Raw genomic sequence first — 24313 nt, forward strand, 5'->3', positions numbered from 1 at the left:
CTTCCTGAGATGAAGTGTCTCAGTTTTAGCCAGTTCCTCTAGCATCCTGCGCTTGAGAGGGCACGATGTCACCCATGGCTAAATAACTAAAAAGTGTTGGTTCTTAGAAAGGTACCAGCACAACTGAAGACACTGCACTCTTCAAGAATCCCATGGAAATAAGATTTTGAAGTCAATGCGTTCCTCCAGCCAAGGTTTCCAGAGCGCTGCTGCAGAACTGGAGCCACGGCCCCGCCCCACAGGAACTGACATCCCTGCCTCAACAACTTCCTGTTCTGGGAGCCAGGTGGGAATATGAAAATGAAACCATTTAAAAAGTATCGAAAAATACCACTGGGAGGAGTCGAAGGAGGCAAATGAAAGCAGGGACAGCTGGGGTGGGGCTGCCGCATGAAATGTGTTTATCAGGGAAGTCCCTGTGGGAGCCACGTATTTCATCAGGACCTAGGTGGGAAGAGCTCTCCGGGCAGCGGGGAGCTTCTATGTAGACCCTCATCTAGGGGTGACCCAGCCGACGTGAGGGGGGCTAGAAAGGGTGTGTGACCTGTCTGGCTAGCTAATTATCTATCTGGCTATCTAATTATCTATCTATCTATCTATCTATCTATCTATCTATCTATCTATCTATCATCTATCTATCTAACAATCATGAGGGCTTCTGAGGCCACTGTAGGAAGTCTGGCCTTTACTTGGAGAGAATAGTAGCCACTAGATGTTTAGGAGCAGCAAGTACGTGGCCTGATGTCATTTAAAGGGTTACTCTGGCTGCTGTGTGGGGTCAGCAGTGGGTGGGGCAGGAGTGGGCAGTGCTGATGGGCCAGGCCAGGGAGGAGTGGGGATCGGTGAAGGATGTAGGTTGATGCCAGGCACCTGCCAAGGAGGGTTCCCAGTACAGAGGGTAGTACAGAAGGCCTGGGCCCCTGGAAGGTGGAGTGGCCCTGGACCACGATGGGGAGACTGCAGGGAGCAGGTGTAGACAAGGAGAGCAGGGGCTGGGCTTTGACTAGGTTTGGCCTGAGGTGCTGTGTAGGCAGTGTCAGCAAGTGGATCTGAAGGTCGTAAAGAGGCAGATGGGATCACTGGCTCCTCCAGGGGCACGCTGGGCTCGATTTCCAACTGCAGGGGCAGTTTCTTTCTTTTTTGTTTTTTTGAGACAGAGTTTCACTCTTGTTACCCAGGCTGGAGTGCAATGGCACGATCTCGGCTCACCGCAACCTCCGCCTCCTGGGTTCAGGCAATTCTCCTGCCTCAGCCTCCTGAGTAGCTGGGACTACAGGCACGCGCCACCATGCCCAGCTAATTTTTTGTATTTTTAGTAGAGACGGGGTTTCACCTTTTTGACCAGGATGGTCTCAATCTCTTGACCTCGTGATCCGCCTGCCTCGGCTTCCCAAAGTACTGGGATTACAGGAGTGAGCCACCACACCCGGCTGCAGGGGCAGTTTCAACCCTGCTGGGGTAGACATCTTCTCTCCCGGCTGGCTAGGTAACCCAGCAGACTCACAGCAGGTCCTTGTTCAATTGCCTCTATACAACTAGCTTATGCACGCTTCTGTGGCCTGTTTCTACAGCTCACTGGATCCCTAATTAATTAATGAGTTAAATAAAATCTTGGACACCTGTTGATTGACTTTGAGAATCACAATTTGACCATTTAAAAGTTATATGGTGACCAGCAAAGATGCTGGTTGGGTGGCTGGCTTTTAGAGCCTGGAGTCCTGGCCCAGGCCAGGCTGAGGTGCACAGGAGAGAGCTGTCCACATTACAAGAGGTATTTACAGCCACAAGACAGAACGATCGATGAGCCAGCCCTACGGTCCACGCCTTATCTAATTTTCACAACTGTCCATGAGAGTAAACATGCTTATTATTAATATTATCCCCATTTTACAGATGATGAAACTGAAGCAGGGAGGTTGAGTAACTTGACAGAGTCCACAGAGCCGGAATTCAAACCCAGGCGGTTGGCTAGAGAACCTTGACTTGAAGCCAGTAGTCCTCAATCTGAGGACACTGGGCAATGGCTGGAGACATTTGTGACAGTCACAACTGGAGGAGGAAAGGCAGATACTACAGCATCTAATGGGCAAGGCCAGGGATGTTTCCTAACGCTCCACGGTGCACAGGACTGCCCCCCACAGCACAGAATTGCTGGGCCCCAAATGTCACTGGCATGGAGGTGCAGAAACTCTGACCTCAGCCGTGACATGGCCACCCTCCAGACTAGGTGGCCTCCTCTTCCACACGCCTCCGCAGCCCTTCTCGCACCTGCAGGGATTTACTTGCTAGTAACGACTTCGGGATCCAGGTTCCCCTCCACACGCCTCCGCAGCCCTTCTCGCACCTGCAGGGATTTACTTGCTAGTAACGACTTCGGGATCCAGGTTCCCCTCCACACTGCGAACACCATGTTTCATTTGCCACCAAATTCCCAGTGCTCAGGCGAATGGCCAGCAAATACTAAACACCTGCTTCACATGAGTCTGGGATTTCTGATATATCTGTGCAGACTCTTTAAAACCCTCAAAGATGTGTGATAGAGAAGCAGAATGAGAAGGTGTGACAGTTACATGCTACAGATTCATATTGCATATAAAATGCATTATCGCATTGAGAGAGCAGGCAGAAAACCTGAAGCCCAGCATCCAGACTTCAAGTCTTGGCTGAGGCTAATTTTTCATTGTCCTTGAAGCTAATCAAGCCTGTGGAAACAGCATCACCAAATTGACTAAACGAGATTTTCAATTAACTCAAACAGATGGCTGAAATTTTCCAGGTGACTTTCCATATTAATTGAGTGAGTTTGCTGGACCAGGCCCCAGGAGGCTTGGCAGGGATGGGGCTGAAAGGAAAACAATAAAATATATGGAACTTCAGGAGAAAAGCCAAAGCAATCATCTGAGCTTTTAAATATCTCAGCGAAAACATCAGCAGCCAACTCAATTCAACTCTCCCAACTAGCGCATGCCGTGGGTTGACGCCCCAGTGCTGGTCCCTGGGACCAGCTGCTGGGGGCCGGGCTCATTAACCCTCTGGAGACTCAGGCCCTCCCATGTTGGGGAGAAGACCCATGCAGGGCTGGAAGGGACAGGCATGGCCTTGCCCTTCCTAGACCACTGGACTTCTGGGCTTGGCCCATCAGCCTGGGGATCCGAAGGCATTTTAAGTTTCACTGAAGAAAGACAGAGGAAGTAATCACAGTAGAATTCTGCAGAGGCCCTGGGCAAAGGTGGCAGTGGAGCCACTGCAGGAGACAAGTACATCATTCAGAGATGTCCAGAGTCACCAGGTGCTGGAGCATCCATCCCTGGGCTAGACCTGAGGCCTCGATTCCTGCCCTTCTGGAAGCTGGCAGAAGCTACTAGTAACATGGAGCTTTGAATGGAGTCATAAAGGGCCAGGCTAGAGGTATGGCAAAATATGGGTCGGGTCTTTGCTGAGCCTCCGAATCAGTTATTCTCGGCTTAAATTGCTACATTTATGGAATTTCAGAATCTATACATGAGGGGTTCCTGGCACTGCTACAGTCCCCTCCTCTTTCTGAATCTCCCATCTCCATTCTTCACGGAGAGAAGGCTGATGCTGGTATAGCTGGACTCTGGAAGTATAATTAGTCCCCAGATTGCTTGAATTTTGGGACAATACCAAACTGATATTCAGACGACTTCACTTAGATCCTAAATCAGTTCTGACTTAGAAAAAGCCAATCACAACCAGATGTTAATAATAATAAGTCAATAACATTGTTAATACCTTCCCCATGGCTGTGACCTTTCCAGCTGGGAGACGTGGCTTTATTAGAATAGGATTCGCCACTGCAAAGTTGCTCCATGCTCTAAAACATGCTCTAAATGCAGCACCATTTATGGAAGGTCGGACTCCATGGATTTCCTTGGGAAAACCACATCATTTTCTCTGGTGTCCCCCTAAGGCGTGCCTGGGGCCCAGTCATACTCCTTCCAGAGGAGCCCAGCTCCTGGGAGGATAAACTGCACCTGACCTCTATCCTGCACCTGACCTAAGGTAAGAAATAATAGTACTTGGTGAATGGTATTCTTTTCCCAGAAAACAGGATCATAAAGCAGTGAGGAAATCTTTAGAAAGGGCACCTTTTCTTTGGACATTTAAATTTGTTGTAAGATAAATCTGATCCAGAAGAGACCATGTACATTGAACATTCATCTTAGTTTTTTAAAATAACATAATAGAAGGAAGCAAACCTCATCCGTGGATCATCAGGCGGCATCATCTCCAGATCATGGGTGGGTCCGTTTAAGCCAATAACGTGTAGGGAAATGCTGGGGTTCTCGCTTCCAGCCTGGGAATTAAAAGGGGCAGAGACATGAACAAGCAGCCTCATGCAAGACCACACCTCAGCTCTGCAAAGCCTTTCCCGGGAGAGTCCCAGGTGGGCCTCGAGGACACGGGAGCTCCATGTTAAGGAGTAGAATTAATGTGGAGAACAGAGGGTTCACGTGTAGGGTTTTCAAAAGGACGAAGGGGTAAGTGGGCTGATTCCTGCTCTTCTAGAATCCCACTTGCTTCCTGTTCCACCCAGCTTCCCAGTTTGGTAATGCCAAGTGAGTACTGAGCCCCTTGCTTAAGAGAGAAGACTAGATGAGGAGTCGGGGAGAGAAGAATGGACTGGATGTCTGGAAGGGCGGAAGTTGGAGGTGAGCAAGAGATGGACATTGAGGAGTGGTGGCCATGCTCAGCGTGGGGAAAGATTAAGTCCTTCAAAAAGGAAGTGGGGAACTCTTTTGCTTCCCTGCTCCACCCTCTGTGGGGGAAAGTATGGGCTGGGGAGAGATGTGGGGTTTCCTCATCAGTGGGACTTCAGGGTCTTGTCTGATGCTCTCACTTCCACCCAGCAGAAGATGCTTGGGCTGATAGGGGCTATCAGCCCCACGACAGGGCATGTCAGGCTGGCTTCCCATTCATGCCTCTGACTGATGAGTGGGTAGGAATGGGGCAAGGAGCGTCTGAATGCTGTCAGCCAGAATATGCTGGTTTTCTATTAAAATATGAAACCCCAAATCTTGAGTAATCTGGGATTTCGTAATCCCAGCTTCAGAGCACCTGTCTGAGAATTCACTATAAAGTAAAGGGTGTCCTACTGGATTCCAGGTTATCACTTCTAGATTGGGGAAACTTCCATAGAAAGATAATCATGGGAACCATTCATCTCTGGGTAGGATGAAGGTCAGACAGCCACTAGCTCTTCTGAGGGGTTGGGGTGGCTGCAAACAGCTTGTAAGAAATGTAGGATTAGAAGGAACCAGCATCAGTCCAGTACACTTTACTCTATTTAACTATGCTTCCAACTAAAATCCTGGACCCTTCCATGTGCTGCGGATTAAGACCAATCGAGGTTAGCTGAAAAAGGACTGAAAGAACTCTGTCAAACGCAAATCCACACCCTGTTGACATCCAGATGCTCTTGGAATCGGAAAAGGTAGAGGAAGAGGAAGGCCACAATGGCCTCATGCTCCTTCCTTCTGAGGCCCCCTTGGATGTCGGCCATGCTGATCAAAGGGCTGCTGAAAGGAGTCTATGCTATGGAGTGTACGGACCAAACACGCCCCTCAATTCACACAGTGCAGCCCTAACCCCCAGTGTGACGCTATGTGGAAGTAAGGCCTTTGGGAGGTTACTGAGGTTAGACAAAGTCAGGAGGGCAGCAACCTGTGATGAGATCCCTGCCCATGAAAGGTGAGGAAGAGACACCAGAGCCCTCTCCTGCCCTTTGCTGTGAAGACCCAGCAAGAAGGTTGCTGTCTGCAAGCCAGGAAGAGAGCCCTCCCCAGGAACCAAATCAGCTGGAACCCTAATCCTGGGCTTCCAGCCTCCACAACTGGCTGAAAGAAATTCCTGCTGTTTAAGCCACCTAGGTCTGTGGTATTTCATTGTGGCAGCTGGAGCTGACTAAGACACCAGGGGTTTCCTTTCTCTAGGCTGTGACTCTGGGAACCTCGCTGGCCTCATGTATTTGCCTTATAAGTTATCACTCCTCTTGCTGCAAACTGTAAGCTAACAGGTCTGTGGGGGTGATTATGGCAGAGCGGGCACATACCATCAGCTCTCAGAGCTCTCAGGTGGGTCAGGATGCTGAGGTTCAAATGCCCGCTGGCAGAGGCAGCCTGTGGCAGTAGTAAGCCTCCAGTCACCAGGCAGGATGCAGGCAGGGAACTGCTCTCCTCTATCCAGCCCAGGGGTCATGGAGAAGTCTAGTGAAGCCAGAAGGCATCACAGCAGACCCTGCATGTCCATGGGAGCTGTGTCCACACTCGGGCACCAGCCTTTCTCCAACTGAGCAGCTGTGGAGGTTTTGGCATCAGACCCTCCACTCACACTGGGATGCTTTGATTTTGTAACAAAGCGAGATTTGAATGCCCCTGCTCACCCCAGTATTCCCTCCTAGCCACTGGACACTTGCTGTTCTACCAGCTCATTGGGTCAGAACATGACTGTCTTGGTCCCTCTAGGCTGCTAGAAGAAAACACGGTAAACTGAGTGGCTCACAAACAATGGCAATGTATCGCTCACAGCTCTGGGGACTGAAGTCCAAGGTCAAGGGGCTGGCTGATTCAGTGTCTGGCAAGGGTCCAATTTCTGGTTCACAGAGCATGCCTTCTTGCTGTATCGTCACATGGTAGGAACAGGGAGGGGTCTCTCTGGGGTCTCTTTTATAAGGTGATACGATTTGGCTGTGTCTCCACCCAAATCTCATCTTGAATTCCCACATGTTGTGGGAGGGACCCAGTGGGAAATAATTGAATCCCGGGGGCAGTTCTTTCCCATGCTGTTCTCCTGATAGTGAATGAGTCTCATGAGATCTGCTGGTTTCAAAAAGGGGAGTTTCCCAGTACAAGCTCCCTCCTCTTGCCTGCCACCATGTAAGATGTACCTTTCACCTTCCAACATGATTGTGAGGCCTCCTCAGCCACGTGGAACTGTAAGTCCAATAAACCTTTATTTCGTAAATTGCCCAGTCTTGGGTATGTTTTAATCAGCAGCATGAAACCTGACAACTCCATAAGGGCACAAATCCCAATCATGAAGGCTCTGCTCTCCACGTCCCGTTACCTCCCAGTGATCTCCCTCCTGATGCCATCACCTTGGGGTTAGGATTTAAAGTATGAATTTGGCAAGAACATAAACATTTAGCCCATAGCAGTGACCACATGCAAAACAGCCTCGCCCAGACCCAGGGGGCCAGGGTCAGATGGAAGTCTTTCTGTCCCCGCTTCCCGAGAGGCCAAATACAAAATAGAAATAAGACCCGCGAGAGAGGGCAGGTGAGCTTTCATCACTGGGGAGTGGGGAGGGGAGGAACCCTATGTATTTTAGTTCAGTGAAGCTCAGTCAGGTGATGAACAGTAGTTAGATTATCTTAAAGAAGTAAACCTGCCAGCAACTCAGCTCAACAGAGGTGGGAATGTAATGCAATGTAAGAGACATGATTAATCTTTCTCGAGTTAATGGGCTTCGCTCACACACACATCTGATGATCACGTCCGCACACTGAGTGAGCAGGCTGGGGCGCTCATGAATAATTTAAAGGATTTGCTGTGTGGTGTCCCTTCACCTACCTTGGGATAGTGGTAGGGCTTCACGGTGGGGTAGATGGAGCCGGTGTAGGTCGGGAGCTCCATGAGGGGGACGCGGGAATCGTTGATGGTGGCGTAGGCGAGTCTCGTGCCATCTGGAGACCACCAATGTGCAATGTGTGTCTTCAAAATCTCCTCTAAGGGAAAACAGAGTAGAGAAATGTGAATAGCAACAAGTGGAGTGGAAATTGGAGCTGCACAGGCAGGAACGTGAGATGGCCAGGAGAGAGATGAGTCCCCTTGGAGCCCCTTATCTGCTACAACCTTTGAGGAACCTCCTCTGTGTCCTGCACATGCTTCCATTCCACAGGAGCTCAAGAAATGTCTGATGTGGATGACTATAACTCCAGCATGGGAAAACCCCATTAACCAAAGCTCAACCAGACAGATGCTGATCGTCTGGAAACCTTTCTCTTTGCACACATTGAGTACTATGGGTCCAACCGAACTATGACTGTACTATTCTTGATTATTTAAATATGATTTGAAAAACAGCACTAGAGAAAGTCAATTCACATGGAAGCATGTCCCACGCAGGCAGAACCACGTGAGAACGTGAGCTCTGGCAGAGGCTGAGTCCCCTGAAAGCAGGTCAGGAATTCATGCACACACGGCGCTCCCTTATCATAGAATGTATCAAAGGCCGAGCATGCCCCTTGCTGTAGACAAAGGGTGCACGCTCATTACGCATGGCTTCTTACAGTAAGGGTACAAGATCCCTGCATGTGGCAGAACACCTAAATGGACCCACCTTCAGAAGGACTGAAATGGAAAGTGTTTCTCTTGGGTGTCAACCAGAAACACCCATTATTCTTTCCTGGCGCAAAGTGTCCTGGTTAGAGTTTTTAATGACAGAAGAGCTTTGCAGGGTGTGGTATCTTTTCTGGATGGGAAAATTCTACAGCATTTTTTTCAACACGTTGGCGAATACACTTCCCGAGTGCAACCAGTCGGAGAACCCATTTCATTGCTAACAGCTCTTAAGTCAAGGGGTTCTATCTTGCTCAGGGTGTATATAGTGTGTAAACGAATTCCCTCTAGATTTGTTTCTAAAATAATGATTAATATAATTTATGAGTCCCATTCAATGGGTTATTAGGTGTGTGCCATGAACCCGCTCTGTGTACCTGTAGTGTAGAAAGGTGACGAAGGAGCCTGAAAACATTTTGCAAAAAACAAAATGGGTGCAACAAATATAGCAGAACAATGTAAATTGGAAGGAAGCCGAGGCCTGACTGCCCACAGGAGGGCACGATCCCAGACAGGGAAAAGGCAGCCCATGTCAGCAGCCTCCCAGCCCCGTGGGGACAGGGCAGGAGGAGATCAGCTGGCCAGGGGGAGGGTTTATGAAGCAGGGCTCAGTGTCACCCACGGGGGCATTTCACAGCCAAGTCCAGAGGCCTGAGGCAGCATGCTGCCCATGCTCCTCCTGGGGTAGGAGGTGGAGCCAGGCTCTGAGGGTGCAGTGTGTCTGCCTGCCCCTCCCCTCCCTGCCCAGGTGTCTGTGGCACCTGGCGTGGGGCTGACGGGAACGCTGCTCCTCCATGAGCCTAGCTCCCTTGTCACAGCAGTCTTCCTCTTCTTGTCTTAGCCAGACACCCCAGCAGAGAGCCTGCCACCGTAGGTAGTGTCCAGTCTGCCGGAGACTCCAGCACAACTCAGTGGAGTCTCCCGAAATACGAAGCCCATGGTGGGTCTGACCTCCTGTTCCCTGGTGCATCTCGGAGTATGGAGAACACTGCTCGGTGAAAAATGAATTCAGGAGCCCTGGTGTGCTGGGCTCGAGCCCCAATCCTGCTGTGTGTTCTTGAGTCCCAATCTGCAAAGCTAGGGCACAGAAACCGCCTCTAGGGTCCCCTTCCCCTCTGCGACTGTCTCACGGCCTCAGAAGCTTGGCCGGTGCCGACAGAGGCTCAGACTCCTGTGGAGGTCAGTGAGGAGAAGACAAAGGAAGCACGCCAGGCTGCCAGGGCCTGTAATTTTCCAGCCGCTTTGGCAGCCAGGAGGTGGATGTTCAGGTGCGAGTTTGGGATGAGGTGACTCAGAAGTGACTTTAAGCAGAGTCACCGGATCTGCCCCGGCTGCTTGCTTGGAATGGTGAGTAATTGACTCCAGCAGATGGTATGCTGGAAAAAATAGGCACCATTTGCAATGCAATTTGTGGGTGATTGTGCTCAATCATGTTTGCTGCAGTGAAGAAAGGGGCCAATGGGGCCCGAGTAGAGTCCCTGGGAGTGAGCAGAATTCACAGGATAGAGGCGGAAGGCGCAGCACCCAAAGAAATCATCAGAGGAGCCCTGCAGCGGCTTCATTAACTCACAGCCAACTCGGGAAAATCCGAAACAGAAAACGGCTGGCTGCAACCAGGGCTTTAAAAACGAAGCAGCTTTGGACACAAACAGCAATAACAAAACCCCTGATGAGACAACTCATCTGTTTCTTTTCTTTGAACCCAAAGCAATCTTCTGAGACCGGAGGGATGGAGCATCATCAGCCACATGCAACATCAGGCCACTTTCATTCCTACCCCATAGGTTTCACGAGAGGCAACCAGGCAAGGGGGGCAAAGGTCACTTTTCATTTCCACCCAAGGTGTTTGTATCTAATTTCTGGACTCACTCTCTGACCTAAAGGGAATGCTGGTGCTTGGTTCTGACCAGCATGGGCCAGGCTGGGTCATGCTTGTTGGGCCAAGAGACAACAAACGTGGGTGAAGGCTGGCCCGAGGCTGGGCTGAGAAATGGGCTCCGTTACCATCCAGCTCATCAGCGAATGCCACAGTGTTTCCATGAAGCTCAATTCACTAGATAACTGGGAGGGAGAACGAAACCATCACTACACATTACAAAATGTAATGGTCAGAAGGGAACTTAGAGACAGGCATGTAATCCCAGCACTTTGGGAGGCTGAGGGCAGATCACTTGAGGTCAGGAGTTCAAGACAATCTTGGCCAACATGATGAAACCTCATCTCTACCAAAAATATATGCCTGTAATCTCAGCTACTCAGGAGTCTGGGGTAGGAGAGTCATCATTTGAACCCGGGAGACAGAGGTTGCAGTGAGCTGGGATTGGGCCACTGCACTCCAGCCTGGCTGATGGAGGGAGACTCTGTCTCAAAAAAAAAAAAAAGACGGGAACATAGAGATTATCAGGTCATCGGGTTCAGGAACGACAGGTACCTGGTATGTGTGACGGCAAAGGCTAGTTCCTCTCAATGCCATCCCACATTGAGATGGTGGCACATGCAAATAAACTGTGCCAAGCCAAAATGCCAGCTATACAAGACCAGGGCAGCTTGAGTTTATTTTCCCTAAGTGTCCCTGAACACATCACTCCTTGCCATTTTTATTTTCCTGCATGTTAGTTGCTCATTAAAGAGATAATGAAATATAAGAAACTAAGTGGTAAAGGACCGGGCAGAAGAAACCTTGACATTTTAGCATGAGTTCCAAATGCCCCTATTCTGCAAACATTTTTCTGCAGGATTCCAGCTTAATGAGGCAGTTGGTTTAAATGCCACGCACCAAATGTAGTTCAGAAACAGTTTTGCAGAAGAAGATAATCTAGTTCATCAATAAAATAATTGCATGGACACCTTCCTTGGAACAAAATGAATCACTTGGCTTTCTGAGCAAGTACAATTAACTCTGGAAAACTAGAGAATACATCTTTTCTTCACCTTCCCCGACCTGCTGGGGGCTATTTTAGCATCCGAAAAGAAAGATACATCCGGGGACCATCGGCGGTCAATGGCTGCCTCTCTCTTGAAGATGCCAAACGTATCCACAGCTTCAGCCCAAGGTAGGATCTGGGCTGTTTTTTAATTTTTTTCATTTCTTGTCACTGTACTTTGAAGAATGAATGACATTTGGAGTGTTAGTCCTTTCTGTCCAATAGCATTAAGGCCATATCCAACAGGAAAAAATCCCTTTGAGCTCAAGGCAATAAAGTCCAAAGCAACAATGAAGAGGAATCTTCCCATTTTCCAGGTTGTTTGACTGAAGAGGCGGCTGCCACGATTATTTCTCATTTGCCCAGCGAGGTTTAGGGTGGTTTGCAGGAGAGCCCGCTGGGATGCTGGGCACATGCGTGTGCGGCTAACACCGGTACCGGGGCCACACTGCAGGCAGGAGAATCCGTCACTGTTGGGGGCAGTGAGGAGGGTACAGGCTCCTTTTCTGCAAAACCTCTTCGGCTGACTTTGGTGTATGTTCTAGTTAACAATGACTAGCCAGAAAAGAGGAAATCCTAGCATTTGCAACAGAATGGATAAACCCGGAGGACTTGTGCTAAGTGAAATAAGCCAGGCACAGAAAGACGAATGCTGAATGACCTCACTCACATGTGTGCTGTGGTTTGGAAGTGGTCTGTTTGTCCCCACCAAAGCTCCTGCTGAAATCTGATCCCCAGTGTGGAGGTGCCAGGAGGTGGAGAATAATGGGAGGGGTCTGGGTGATGGGGCTGGATCTCTCATGAATGGTTTGGTGCTGCTTTCTTAGGAGTGAGTTCTCCTTCTGGGGAGAATGTGATGCACCTACAAGCTTATATTAAGTCCCCTTTACAACTGAGGAATTGGAGGTTCAGGGAAATTAACCTTATCGAACAAGGATACTCAATACACACAATTCCCTATGGCATAGTAAGGTAGAGACAAAGCTTAGAAGTTTGTGATACAGTAAACAGAAGGAGACCTGCAACTTGCAACTTGGGGAAAGTGGGCAAGGTAGAAACGAGAAAGAACTGCGGAGTCTGGAAACAGATCTCTCTCTTGTTGGAGGAAATTAGAGAAGGCTCTTGTGGAAGGTGGAATAGCAGAACCTACTCATTATCCCCCAATGCCCCCACGCTCCTTTCTCTTTTTAGTAAAAGAACCAATGGCTTGTAGGTGGGCTCATGGCCTCCCAGGATGAAGACCTTTCCCAGCCTCCCCTGAAGTGAGGTTGGGTGGGTGCTGAGTTCCTGCCGCTGGGGTGAGAAAAGATGAGGAGTGGCACCTGGATCCTGCATTTAAGAGGAAAGGGTGTGACCACATCCTCTCTTTCCCACTTTCTGCTGGCTGGAGTGGAGATCTCACTATCATGGACCTAACAGACCTGGCATAAGGTGAATTCTTGAGGTTGTTAGTAAGACATAAGATGAAACTCCTCTAGCAAACCCACTGAGTGAGAGTGATCTAGCCAAAGTCATTCCCGACAGGAACACAGAGCTGCCCATCAGGTGCCATTTTAGCCTCTACAAAGGACCCAAGCCCAGGAAAGAGCAGCTCTCCCCTCTGTATTCTGGCAGTGCTTTAACAAGGAAGAGAGACTGCGCTTCCAAATGACAGCCACGGCCTCAGGTGCAGTGCCCAGGGCGCAGTGGTGAAGAGTGCCCACAGAGCTCAGGTTTGGTGCAGATGGAGGGGGGCATCTGGATCCACAGGTCTGCGCAAGGTGAGTGCACAGTAGAAAGGACACGGGGTGTGGGTAGCGAGGGGACCGAGGGGAGTTCTAGAAGGTACAAAAAGGGAGGCCAGGAATAGAGACAGACTTCAAGTCCCCTTTGCAGTTGTAACTAGGGGTCTCCTCACACCCTCTAAAGAGCTTGAGAAACCAATGGCTAACGGGAGTTCTTGAGTTGACAGAATGGCAGACAAGAACAGAAGCACCTTGCTGAAGCACTGACGCCCCTCCGAACCCAGGTGAGAGAACTGGCTGAAGTCTGTGGGAACCAAGCTGGTCAACTGGGGTCTGTGCAGAACAAGCTTGCTGGCGCCACGGCCTGAATGTCCACCCCTAACTCCCCTGAATCTGCACATGCAGCCCATGAGTTATCATGGAGAGATCATTGTGTGTGCTGAAGGACTTGCCAAATCTCCCCTTTTCTTACACCGATCACCTGCTAATCCCAGAATCCACCTGCTAAATACTCCCCTGCCTTTTTTAAAAAAATAAAATAAAATTACCTCCTTGAAGCCAGCACAGGGAGCAGAGTTGAGCTGGATGCCTATCTCCTCGGGAATAGACTTGTTTCTTTTTTTTGAGATGGAGTCTTGCTCTGTCACCCAGGCTGGAGTGCAGTGGTGCAACCTCGGCTCACGGCAACCTCCACCTCCTGGGTTCAAGCGATTTTCATGCCTCAGCCTCCCAAGTAGCTGGGACTACAGGCATGTGCCACCATGCCTGGCTAATTTTTTGTATTTTTAGTAAAGCTGGGGTTTCACTGTGTTAGCCAGGATGGTCTCAATTTCCTGATCTTGCGATCCACCCACTTCAGCCTCCCAAATTGCTGGGATTACAGGCATAAGCCACCGTGCCTGGCTGGGAATAGACTTTTAATATAAAGCTTTTCTTTTCTGAAAATGCTTGTGCCACAGTATTGGCATCTAGGGCACAGGCAGTGAGCCCCTTCTGCAACCTCATGGACTGAGGACATGCTATCTGGCTGGGCCCAGAGAGGGCTCTTACAGAGAACTGGAGGAAGAGAGTGGATGCCTGCTGGCCTGTATGCTGTGGAACAATGCTGTACGTTTGAATTCAAGTTTAGTTTTGAAGTAGTGGATCCCAGCTTGGGCCTCCCCTGGAATTCAGACAAAAGCTGGAGGCTGTGCTAAGACCTGGATTTGGGCATCAGGCTCAGGGAAGAGGGAAGCGGAAGGAAACACCGCACAGTCTTGTGCATTAGCCTGACCTCGAGAGTCCATCCATACAGGGCGGCCCTTCCCCCAACTGCCACTGTCCCTTGTGCTAGGCAGGAGAGGCCACTCCTGGGAGGACGTCCCTGTGCTCTTGAACCTGTACTTGAAAAGCCTCACTGCTCACCCTCCTTCTCCCTTCCCACTGTCAATTGCCTGCCGATGTGAGGGAGGTATTAGAGTGCAAGTGGCTCCTCATCTGGGGAGATAATCAAGTGATAAGCACACATGGAAAGACCGGGCATGCAATGAGCCACGGCGAGCGCTTCTGGACGGTCTGTGGGATCTCAGCGTGGAATGGGGAGCAGCCTTGAGGGGTGGCAGCCAGGGCGAATTCGCACACAGGGGCTGAGAAGCTGTGGTCTTCGGGCTCCTCTGTGTCATGGGCCTCGGCTTACAGTCACAATCTTCTGTTGTTTTTCTAAAGAAGATCCCCCAGTTTTACAGGCTCTAGGTCCCACAAAATTGGGATCTGTCCCCAGTAGAGAAGAACAACTTTTAGAGAAAACTCCGTAGACAAATGCCTGGGCCCCACCTCCTGCTTTCAGAGGCCACGCGGGCAGGACGCAAACAGGCAGCCCGACCCGGCTCCGGCTCTGGTCCCACCTCTCTGGGCCTCTTTTCTTCTACCGTGAAATGAGAGGTTGGCTTGGGTCTCTTGGTTTTCAAACTCTGAGAATATGAGCACCCTTTCTTACAGAAAGAAAGGCCGTGCAGTTATCACTTTAATTCTGTTCTAAATATTCAATGCCACTTTAAAAATGATCTATATTTTGGCTGGGTGCAGAGGTTCATGCCTGTAATCCCAGCACTTTGGGAGGCTGAGGAGAGCAGATTACTTAAGGTCAGGAGGTCGAGACCAGCCTGGCCAACATGGTGAAACTCTGGCTCTACTAAAAATACAAAAATTAGCTGGGCGTGGTGGTGCACACCTATAATCCCAGCTACTCAGGAGGCTGAGGCAGGAGAACTGCATGAACCCAGGAGGGGAAGGTTATAGTGAGCCAAGATTGAGCCACTGCACTCCAGCCTGGTTGACAGAGCAAGACTGTCTCAAAAAAAAAAAAAAAAAAAAAAAAATCTGTGTTTCCTTTATCACAACAGTGTCTGCATGTGTCTGAAAAGATTTCAGTGTAACAGGACATATGAGGCATGTGGTCCTACATAGACCCGAGTGTGGCCGAAGGTGCACACGCTTCCTGATGCAGCCCTGACTGCCACACCCACTCAGCTTTGAGAGATTCTAGAATGCCTGCCACCTGATGGAACTCCACACTGTTTCCTAAGCTCTTAAAAGTAACCGCCAACTACAGGTTCCCAGGACAGGGCACAGGGAAGAACATGTCTTCAAGAGGCCGTGTCTGCCAACATGTGAGCACAAGGTGCATGTGCTCACATGTCAGAGCCGCCAGGAGGCCGTGCATGCAGCGGGAAGAGCATGGTGCGTGGCTGAGGCCACTCAGGCACCTCCTCCTTGCATGGGTCTCTGACCCTCCTCAGCCACTTCCTCCCTCCTTACAGAGTTGAGGTGACCAGCAGATGGTATTTGGGCCCCCTGGCAACCTATAAAGGCCTGAAGACCCCGAGATGACAGGGATTCTGGTGAACTCTTGTTGAATGTGCCCTTCGAGTGAGGCAGGACGGCTGCAGTGGGGGAGGACAGGGAACTTTCAGTGCACGGAGCACCCACCTAGTGGTGGTGGGCATCAGCAGGTGCATCTGCAGACACTAGTAGGGCTTCGCCGGGAGGGACCCTCACACCCATGGGAAGGAGAAGAGGCTGGCCAGTTCCTCAGGGGACAGGTGGGATGGAGAAGGGAACAACAGCTTTGACTGTGTTGGGCCTGATTCGCCTTCATTTTTCTCTCATTGTTCTAGGAATATCTTGTGAGCTGAATCAAGTATCACTACAAGCTCTTATTAGGTGGAGGCCAGGAAGGAGGATGTGGACAAGGACCATCCTAGAGGCTTCCTGGATGGGGAGGGGAGAGGGTATTGAGGGTTTGGAAGCGGTGGCAACAGAGCGTCCCACCCTAAGGAGATGGGGGGTGTGGGAGGTCTGAGCGACATGGCCTCAGGAGCTAGATTTTCCAGGCTGAAATTCAGCCCTGCCCCACTGGCTGTGAGCTTGGGCAAGTGACCTAGCCCCTGGGTGCCTCAGTTTCCTCCTCTGTACACAGTGATAGAAGCAGGCTGCCCTCGCTGGGTTGTTGCTGTGAGAGCTCTATTAATTATTATTCGGAAAATCCATCTACTGTGGCCTGTACTGTGCAGGTGCCCTCAAACACTGATTATGTCCATGGAGCTGCATGCCAGCCTTGGGGGCTTGGAAACCGGTAGGCAGGGGCCCAACTGAGGGAGCAGAGGAAGTCAAAATGGAAGATGAGCCCCAAACTGGATGATCTGAGAGCCACATGTGGGGCGCTGCCGAACCTTCTGGCACCTGGCGAGCCCAGGTCTCTGGTCATCTCAGGGACTCTACTGACAGAACTGCCTATCACAGGAAACCTCTTTACCCATCACCCTCCTTGTTCTGAGAAACTGGAGAAGAGGAAAAGAGCCAAGGGCTGACTCTTCCCTGGGCAGGTGGGGGCAGATGACCACTTCCCGCCAGCAGCCAGAGGCCTGGGGCCCAACAGGCTCGACGTGTTATTTCACTGCACATTTTCTAACGCCTCCGCAAAAAAGTATATTTCCTCTGCAACCCAACAACCCAAAAATCGCACTCAAGCCCTCACCTGTCTTCCTTTTCATAATAAAAAGACTCGGTGAGGACAGTACCATTAGGTAGGGGGAATCAAGACACATAATAAGAAGACAAAGGCCACCTCGCCCTGACATTCCCGCCCCATGAATCGCCCCCTCCGACCTCTTCCTACGCCAGCACTGGGTAACACTCTGCCCTTTTCCTTCTTCCTATGAAGAGTTACAGGTAAAACGTGTGTGTGGCTTTTTTGAGGGGGGAGGTAAGTTTTCAAGACTTGGCAGCTTCCGGGTAAGGCATCTTAGAAGGTGGTGATGGAGACGGCTACACCCAGCAGCCGGTGGGCACCCAGCGCACGCCAAGCCTGCTCTAATGGCTTAGATGGGTTAACTCATTAAATCCTCAACACAATCACTCCAGGTAGATATACTACTGTCTTTATTTTTCCCTTAAGGAAACTAAGGGAATGAAGTTTAAATAATGCCCTGAAGCTCACACAACTAGTATGTGAAGGGTAACCCATGGGAAATACTGAAAGAGACATTCCTGCACCTGCCTGTCCCCAGTCTCCCCTCTCCCCTCTCTCCTGTGACAGACAACCCCAGTGTGCAGCTGTGGGCTCCGAGCCTGTGCATGCTGGGCTGGTGGGGACGTCTGGGTCTCAAAATTTCCTATCAAGTGATACTCTCTCTGAGGCCAAGGGGCAGGCAGGCAGGCAGGCAGCTCTGCACATAGCCCCTTCTTCGTGTCCTGGTACTGACCAAAACATTGTTTTAAATTCAGTTCCTGACGTGTGTTCAGTTTCTTTTTCTTAATTTATTTTACTTTAAGTTCTGGGACACACGTGCAGAACGTGCAGGTTTGTTTCATAGGTATACATGTGCCATGGTGGTTTGCTGCACCCATCAACCCCTCATCTAGGTTTTAAGTCCCACATGCATTAGGTATTTTTCCTAATGCTGTCCCTCCCCTTGGCCCCGGCCCCCCGACAGGCCCCAGGGTTTGATGTTCCCCTCCCTGTGTCCATGTGTTCTCATTGTTCAACTGCTACCTATGAGTGAGAACATGCGGTGTTTGGCTTTCTGTTCCTGTGTCACTTTGCTGAGGATGGTTTCCAGCTTCATCCATGTCCCTGCAAAGGACATGAGCTCATTCTTTCTTATGGCTGCACATATTCCATAGTGTATATGGACCACATTTTCTTCAGTCTACCACTGACGGGCATTTGGGTTGGTTCCTAGTCTTTGCTATGTTTTTGTCTTCATGTGTTCAATTTCAAAACGAATGTCTCACACTCATACTCATATTGACTTTGTTATTAATTTAATCATCTATGCTAAACTTTTAATTTCATTATACAGTAACTGGTTGAGTGTTTTAGGTGACATGGATGGTCACCCTATGGTGATTTTTAATTTCATGATACAGGACTGGTTGAGTGTTTTAGGTGACATGGATGGTCACCCTATGGTGATTTTTAATTTCATTAGGTAGTTTATATTTTTCTGCCTGGTATTTTTCCAAAACTGATTGTCCTGTTAGTATTCACCAGAAAATTAAAAATAATTGAGATTTTGAAATTAGAATCCTAATTAAACAGCAACCTAACTACCAGCTGAGATTTACCAGAGTTTGGATTTTCCAAGGGTTGTAAAAAGTGCCGACCTTATTTTGTCCTCATCTGAAAGTTAGAATTTTTTGCCACAAAACAAAATTATTGCCTTAAAATTACATGCAACATTTTTTACATAGCCTGGCTTTGGTTTTAAATGATGGGAAGAAAATTTCCCTTTATGATGCACTGCAGAAAGGCTCATTATAATACACAGTTTCAACGAAAATCCTGAGCAACTGTCACCTTAATCAGACTGAGATATTCTGCGCGAATGTTTCCTAATCTCAATGAAAACACATTTAAAAAATAATGGATATCAAAACCAATGTGGATCAGACAGGAAATTAGGTCGCCAGTTTTTGTTTTTTTTTTTAAAGAGGAAGTTTAATTAATTGTAAAGCATAACCAGTTTCTGTATCCAACTGCACCCGATGATTAATTATTCCTGGTTCTATTGTTCGAAGAATAAGAGCCGGCCTTTTGACTTGTGCAGGTGTGTCCTGACCCCAGGGAGCAGCTCAGGGGTTCTGTGTAAACAGAGGGGACTCCTGTCACACAGGAGCCTGGGCGTCATCCACAGCCATGATGTCAGCATGCTACATCTGGATGCAGATGCAGGGACAGCCTAGATGGAAGCCAGCCGGGCCAAACCCTGGGCTCAGGGCTGAGCACCTCTGGACAGCCCCTGTCCCTGCCCTCTTCCATCCTCAAAATGTCCTGGGTTATGGAACTAGCCTGAATCGGAAGTCGCCATGGGGACTGCATGATGCTAAAGAGAACGAGGGACTGGGTTCCACGGACACATGAGCTTCATCCTGCCCCATGCCCAGACGGCCCTGAGCTGGACAGCCTTCTCTCTACACAGGCTGTGATCACGAATGGGAGAGGATGAACGAGAGGTGGCCCTCAGGGAAATCCACAGCACTGCTTTTTTGCAAAAACCCACAGGTGGTCGCCCTCTCCTGCTGAGGGTGATGGCTCCCCAGACGCAGTGCAGGTGCCCCTGCAAGTCAGAACGGGTCTGTGGGCCTCGTCACATGCCCTGTGCTGCCCTGGGTGCATGGATGAGGTTGCTGCTTTCTGATTCGGAAGGGTCACTGGGCACAGTGTACCCCAGCATATAATACTGCGGTGATCAATGAGTGACACCAGCTCCGTGCATCTCCCACTTATTCCTGCCTTGTAGCTTCAGCAACCTGACAATTTAGCACTACAGAAACTGTTTAGGAGACAATGTCAGCTTTGCAGCCTGGGCAGGACTGGAAGAAGCGACCGTGAAGGTCTCGGCAGAGAAGGGGAATTAGTCTGTGTCCACAGGCCACGCTTCCTGGAGGCCTCCCAGCTCCTTCAGGCATGATTAATCCCTCTGTGTCCAGAGCTACTTTACCTGAGAAACATAACCCCAGCAGGAGGACAAAGAGCCCTACCCAGGGCATGGCATACAGTAGGTGCTCAATAAATGGCTTGAGCTGAACAGAAGCTAAGGTAGAAATCCCGTTCACCAGGGCCACACCTGTTCACCATGTCTTTCTCTAGGTCTTGATATGGCACTGGGCAGAGCCCAACATTTACCCCTGGGCCAATAGCTGTAGCTCACCCCCAGTCTGGCTCTCTCTGACCAGTCTGCACCATCCACATCCTGGAACAGAGCAGCCACCACTAGAGTTCAGGGTTTTCGTCTTGGGCAGGTCAGAGCTACAGCCTCCTGCAGTGGATAGTGTTCTTTAGATGTTAGTGTCCCTAACCCAAGTCTTGAGTGAGAGATCCTGGATCCCAGAAGGGTGAGGTCTTCTTAGTACCCACAGGAGGACCAGGAGGGCACCAGCCTCTCCAAGCTCTTGGGTTCCTGCACACTTAGATTCTTTCAGCATGCAGGTTCTAGATAGTTGCAGTATACAAAATGCAGAAGAGATTCCTGCTGTAGGGAAGCAGGAGCCCAGGAGGGCCAGGGTGACATCTTTTTGGAACCAACTCCATCTTGAAACTAGCAAGGTCCACTCCTTGTCAGTCACGGTCCATAGACCTAAGATGTTTACAGCTAAGGAAGTAGCTGGCTCTAGCTTACCAGGAGCACAGCGTGGGTAGCAGCAGGAGAGAACAGAGGATGGGAGAGGAAGGGTAATGGCTGTACCCAGATGGGGAGACCCCCGATTAGAGCCCTTTGTCCAGTCTGCTTCCCTTTGTGCAAATTCTCCATGTTAAAATGAAGACATTCTGTGTCTGTTACTGGACATTGGCTGGGTCAGGTAGGAAACGTGGTGGAAGGGAAGAGGTGGAGAGGAGGAAGCTGACTCCCACCACCCTGAAGCTCTGCCCTGTGCAGAGAGAGTCCCTATTGCCCCTTTTCATGCCCCTCTACATAGGCTGCTGTCCACCACATGGTGCCTTCTGCCTCTCTCCTTGCTGGAAACAGGAGGAGTTAAGGTGTGAGTTCCAGGTGTCTCCTCTCCATATAAGACCAGTTATGTAAGCAAACCAAACGGATGTCATTCAAACATTATTATCAGCTGATAGCTTGTATCCCTTCATCTACTCATTCTCATCATTATTAGATCAACAAATCTGAGTGACTATAAGCCAATCTGCCTAGACCCATGGCACTCAATATAGCAACTATTACTACTAATAACGTGAGTGTTGGAAACAGATGGTCGGTGCTGCAAAGAAAAATCAGCCCTGAGACAAAGGATCTCTCAGCAAGGCGATTTTACTTTCTGCAGAAAGGGTGCTTCTGTTAGCTATCTTGCCACAAGAGTGCAATGAACAAAGGAAAAGCAGACATATTTACCTTTTATGCATTTGGGGTTGTCTTTACTGCTGTGTCTGATCTCCGCTGGCTGGAGCCAGACTTCACAATCTAAAAGTGAACTTGAGTGGCTAACAACTTAATATTTTCTTGAATATGTAAGAGCAATGGAGAACAAAAAAGGAAGTCTAAACAAGGAAGGGGCACAGGCTGTGAGCTGGGGCACGCCTGTGAGCATGTCCAGCACAGATATCTTGGTTAAGGTACAAGGACATAGAATGTACTAGCTGCCTGTGAGCATGACTAACAGCTACATAGATAGGATAGGGCTTAACAAAGAGTTATTAGCAAAAAGCAAGAAGGCTTTGAAGAAAGTTAGTCTTTAAAAGAGATCATTATTTCTAACATTTATGATTATTTTTTAACAAGAAAGGAAACTTTGAAGAGGAACGTTTCTGCTTCTTACAGTGAGGAATACCTATCATTTGTGAGGCACTTTACTTTTTATTATACATTTTCCCATGCATTATACAGAAACTGCTAGGGTGTCAGTGGAGAATTGTACACTCCACAGTGCTGAGGCTGGGAGAGCAGCTGTCTTCCTTACTCTGGGCAGGTGGTCATAGCAAGAAGTGATGGAGGATGTTGGGCACTTATTCAGAGGCAGAAAAAGTGTTCTAATTCTTTTTTAAACTAACATATGGGTGTTTTCTAAGAGCAACAACACCAGTAGTCAGCTACACCTCATTAGTGCCTAATCAGTGACTAGAAATGCTAGACTAACACAGTATGATGATTTGCACAATGACCCCACAAGGTCGATGCGGGTATTTCCATCTTACAGAGGAGGAAACTGAGGTCTGACAGGTTGAGTCAATTCGCTTGGGTTCATACAACCAGTAAGTGGTGGAGGTAGAACGGTGAAGCCAGGGATGCCAGACTTCAAAGTGGTCTCCGCAGTACCCCGTTTCAAGGGCAAGTCATTTCACTTCTCAGAGCCTCTGTATGGTTGCAGGTTTGCAATCTTCTAAGAATCTATGCTTTTTAGATCCAGCTTTGGAGTAAAGTAGTACAAGGCAGATGCCCTTGGAATGCAAATGAAAATAAATTAAGTGGTACAGGGCCAATTAAAAACCAGCAGCTCTTCAATGAAACACTGTGGTGAGATGAACTCTTAAACAGAGCAGACTGGATAGGGAGATGCTGCAGCTGAAGGGTGATTACTCAGAGTGAGCTCATGAAGTCTCCATGTTATTTTCTGAAAACCAGGATTTTCTTTCCCTTTCCTGCTGCCTTCCTCCAGTGTTTCCATTCCTGGATGATCCTGTATGATTGTAATCAATATTATTGGCTACAAATGGTCCCGCTCGGCCCTGGGAATAAGCAGGAGCGAAAAGACATAATTCCAGTTATAGGGCACTTATACTTGAGCTAGAGAAGGGCTCGAATGACTTATTTCCTATCCTCTTCGGGAGTTCATTTCCAAGATAAAGGCAGTATATTTTGGTTGTGTTTTATAGGATCAGATGCTTCCCCAGTTCTCTCAATGAATCTTATGTTTGTTTTTGTGAAATAGTCGGCAGGAAATCTCAGCTTCTTTTTATAGTGAAAAGCAGCATTCACAGTGAATTCTCTTTTGCCAAAATCTAAACGGCATAGGAAAGTCGAAAATTGAGTGAAGTTTTGCTGTGATCTCTTTTTTCCTAATGCTTTTCGGCTAATTATGGTCCAAAGCAAAGATGCAGAACTAACTCTGGCTGCCAGCATTGCTCTATGAACAAAATAATCCCAGGTAGAAATTCTAGAAGCTTAAGAAGAATTTGCTGTTACTTCTGATGGAGATTTCCAAAACAGAATGGTGGAATCAAGCTGGGGGATGGGGGATGACGACCTCACTGTGGAAGAACTTTGTCAACAAGTCCCCAACTCACCAGGTGTCAAATAACCCAAGGCAGGCATCATATCAGCACAGTATCTTAACCTCAACACGGAGCTCCCCTCTTCTTACATAGGGAGGGCTTCGGATCAGAGGTCAAAGGATCAGAGGAGGCCCTGGGGACTATGTGGGAAATCCTAAATCCTATGAGTAGACAGTAGACAGGTGCTTTTTCAAGGTTGCGTCTTTGGAACTCAGGGGCCCAATGACATGTCTCTCCACGAAGAGAAGACTCAGCTCAGCCATGTCTCCTGCTGAAGTCCTGGAATGTTATCTGGCTTCTCTTGAAGACTCATGTATCCCCTGAGTCTTTCTGCAATCTGCTTTCTTCTTTCCTTCTTAAAGGCCGCAGGAGTAACAATATTCACAACCAATCAACATCCCAAGTTCAATGCTATGGTTTGGCTTCCTGATGCCTCCAAACTTCATGTTGAAATTTGATCCCCGATGTTGAAGGCAGGACCTAGTGGGAGTCGTGGGGGTGGGTCCTTCATGAAAAGATGAATGACCTCCCCCAGTGAGTGCGTGACTTCTCACTTGCTTCACTCCCGTCAGGGCTGGCTGTTAAAAAGAGCCTAGCACCTCCTACCCCCGTTGCTTTCTCTCTCACCATGTAAGCTCTGCACAACCAGCTCCACTTCATCTTCTGCCATGAGTAGAAGCAGCCTGAGGTCTCCGCAGAAGCTGAGCAGGTGCTGGCACATGTGTCTTGCAGAGGCCATAGAACCCTGAGGCAAATAAACCTCTTCTCGTTATAAATTTCCTGGCCTCAGATATTCCTTCATAGCAACAAAAAACAGACTAAGACACCCTATATTCTTTGAACATTATAGCATCTAAGGAGATGTGAAGGGCAGGGCAGGTGTTACTAAGCCTGGTACATGTTTGTTTGTTTTTTTTTTTCCATCTAGTTAATAAACATTTACCAAATGCTAGATACTCTGGCAATTCTCTTGTAATCTTCCCAGTGACCTGTGGATCTGCTTACACTATTTGTTATAGAGGAGAAGTGTGAGGCTCGGTCACT

At 49.0% G+C, this 24313-nt stretch overlaps 1 protein-coding gene across 4 annotated transcripts in view; it reads right to left on the minus strand.

The window, feature by feature from the left end:
- DPP6 (dipeptidyl peptidase like 6) overlaps positions 1-24313 on the minus strand; it is a 1158816-nt gene that overhangs the window by 122406 nt on the left and 1012097 nt on the right. For all 4 annotated transcript variants that reach the window (XM_078343379.1, XM_035255081.3, XM_035255078.3 and 1 more), the window contains exons 9-10: positions 7593-7747; positions 4221-4318 (exon numbers count right to left, since the gene is read on the minus strand). In XM_078343379.1, coding sequence (XP_078199505.1) covers positions 4221-4318; positions 7593-7747 — 253 coding nt within the window. The remainder of the gene's footprint in view (positions 1-4220; positions 4319-7592; positions 7748-24313) is intronic.

Source organism: Callithrix jacchus, chromosome 11 (genome assembly GCF_049354715.1).
Source record: "Callithrix jacchus isolate 240 chromosome 11, calJac240_pri, whole genome shotgun sequence".
In the NCBI taxonomy this organism is placed as follows: Eukaryota; Metazoa; Chordata; class Mammalia; order Primates; family Cebidae; genus Callithrix; species Callithrix jacchus.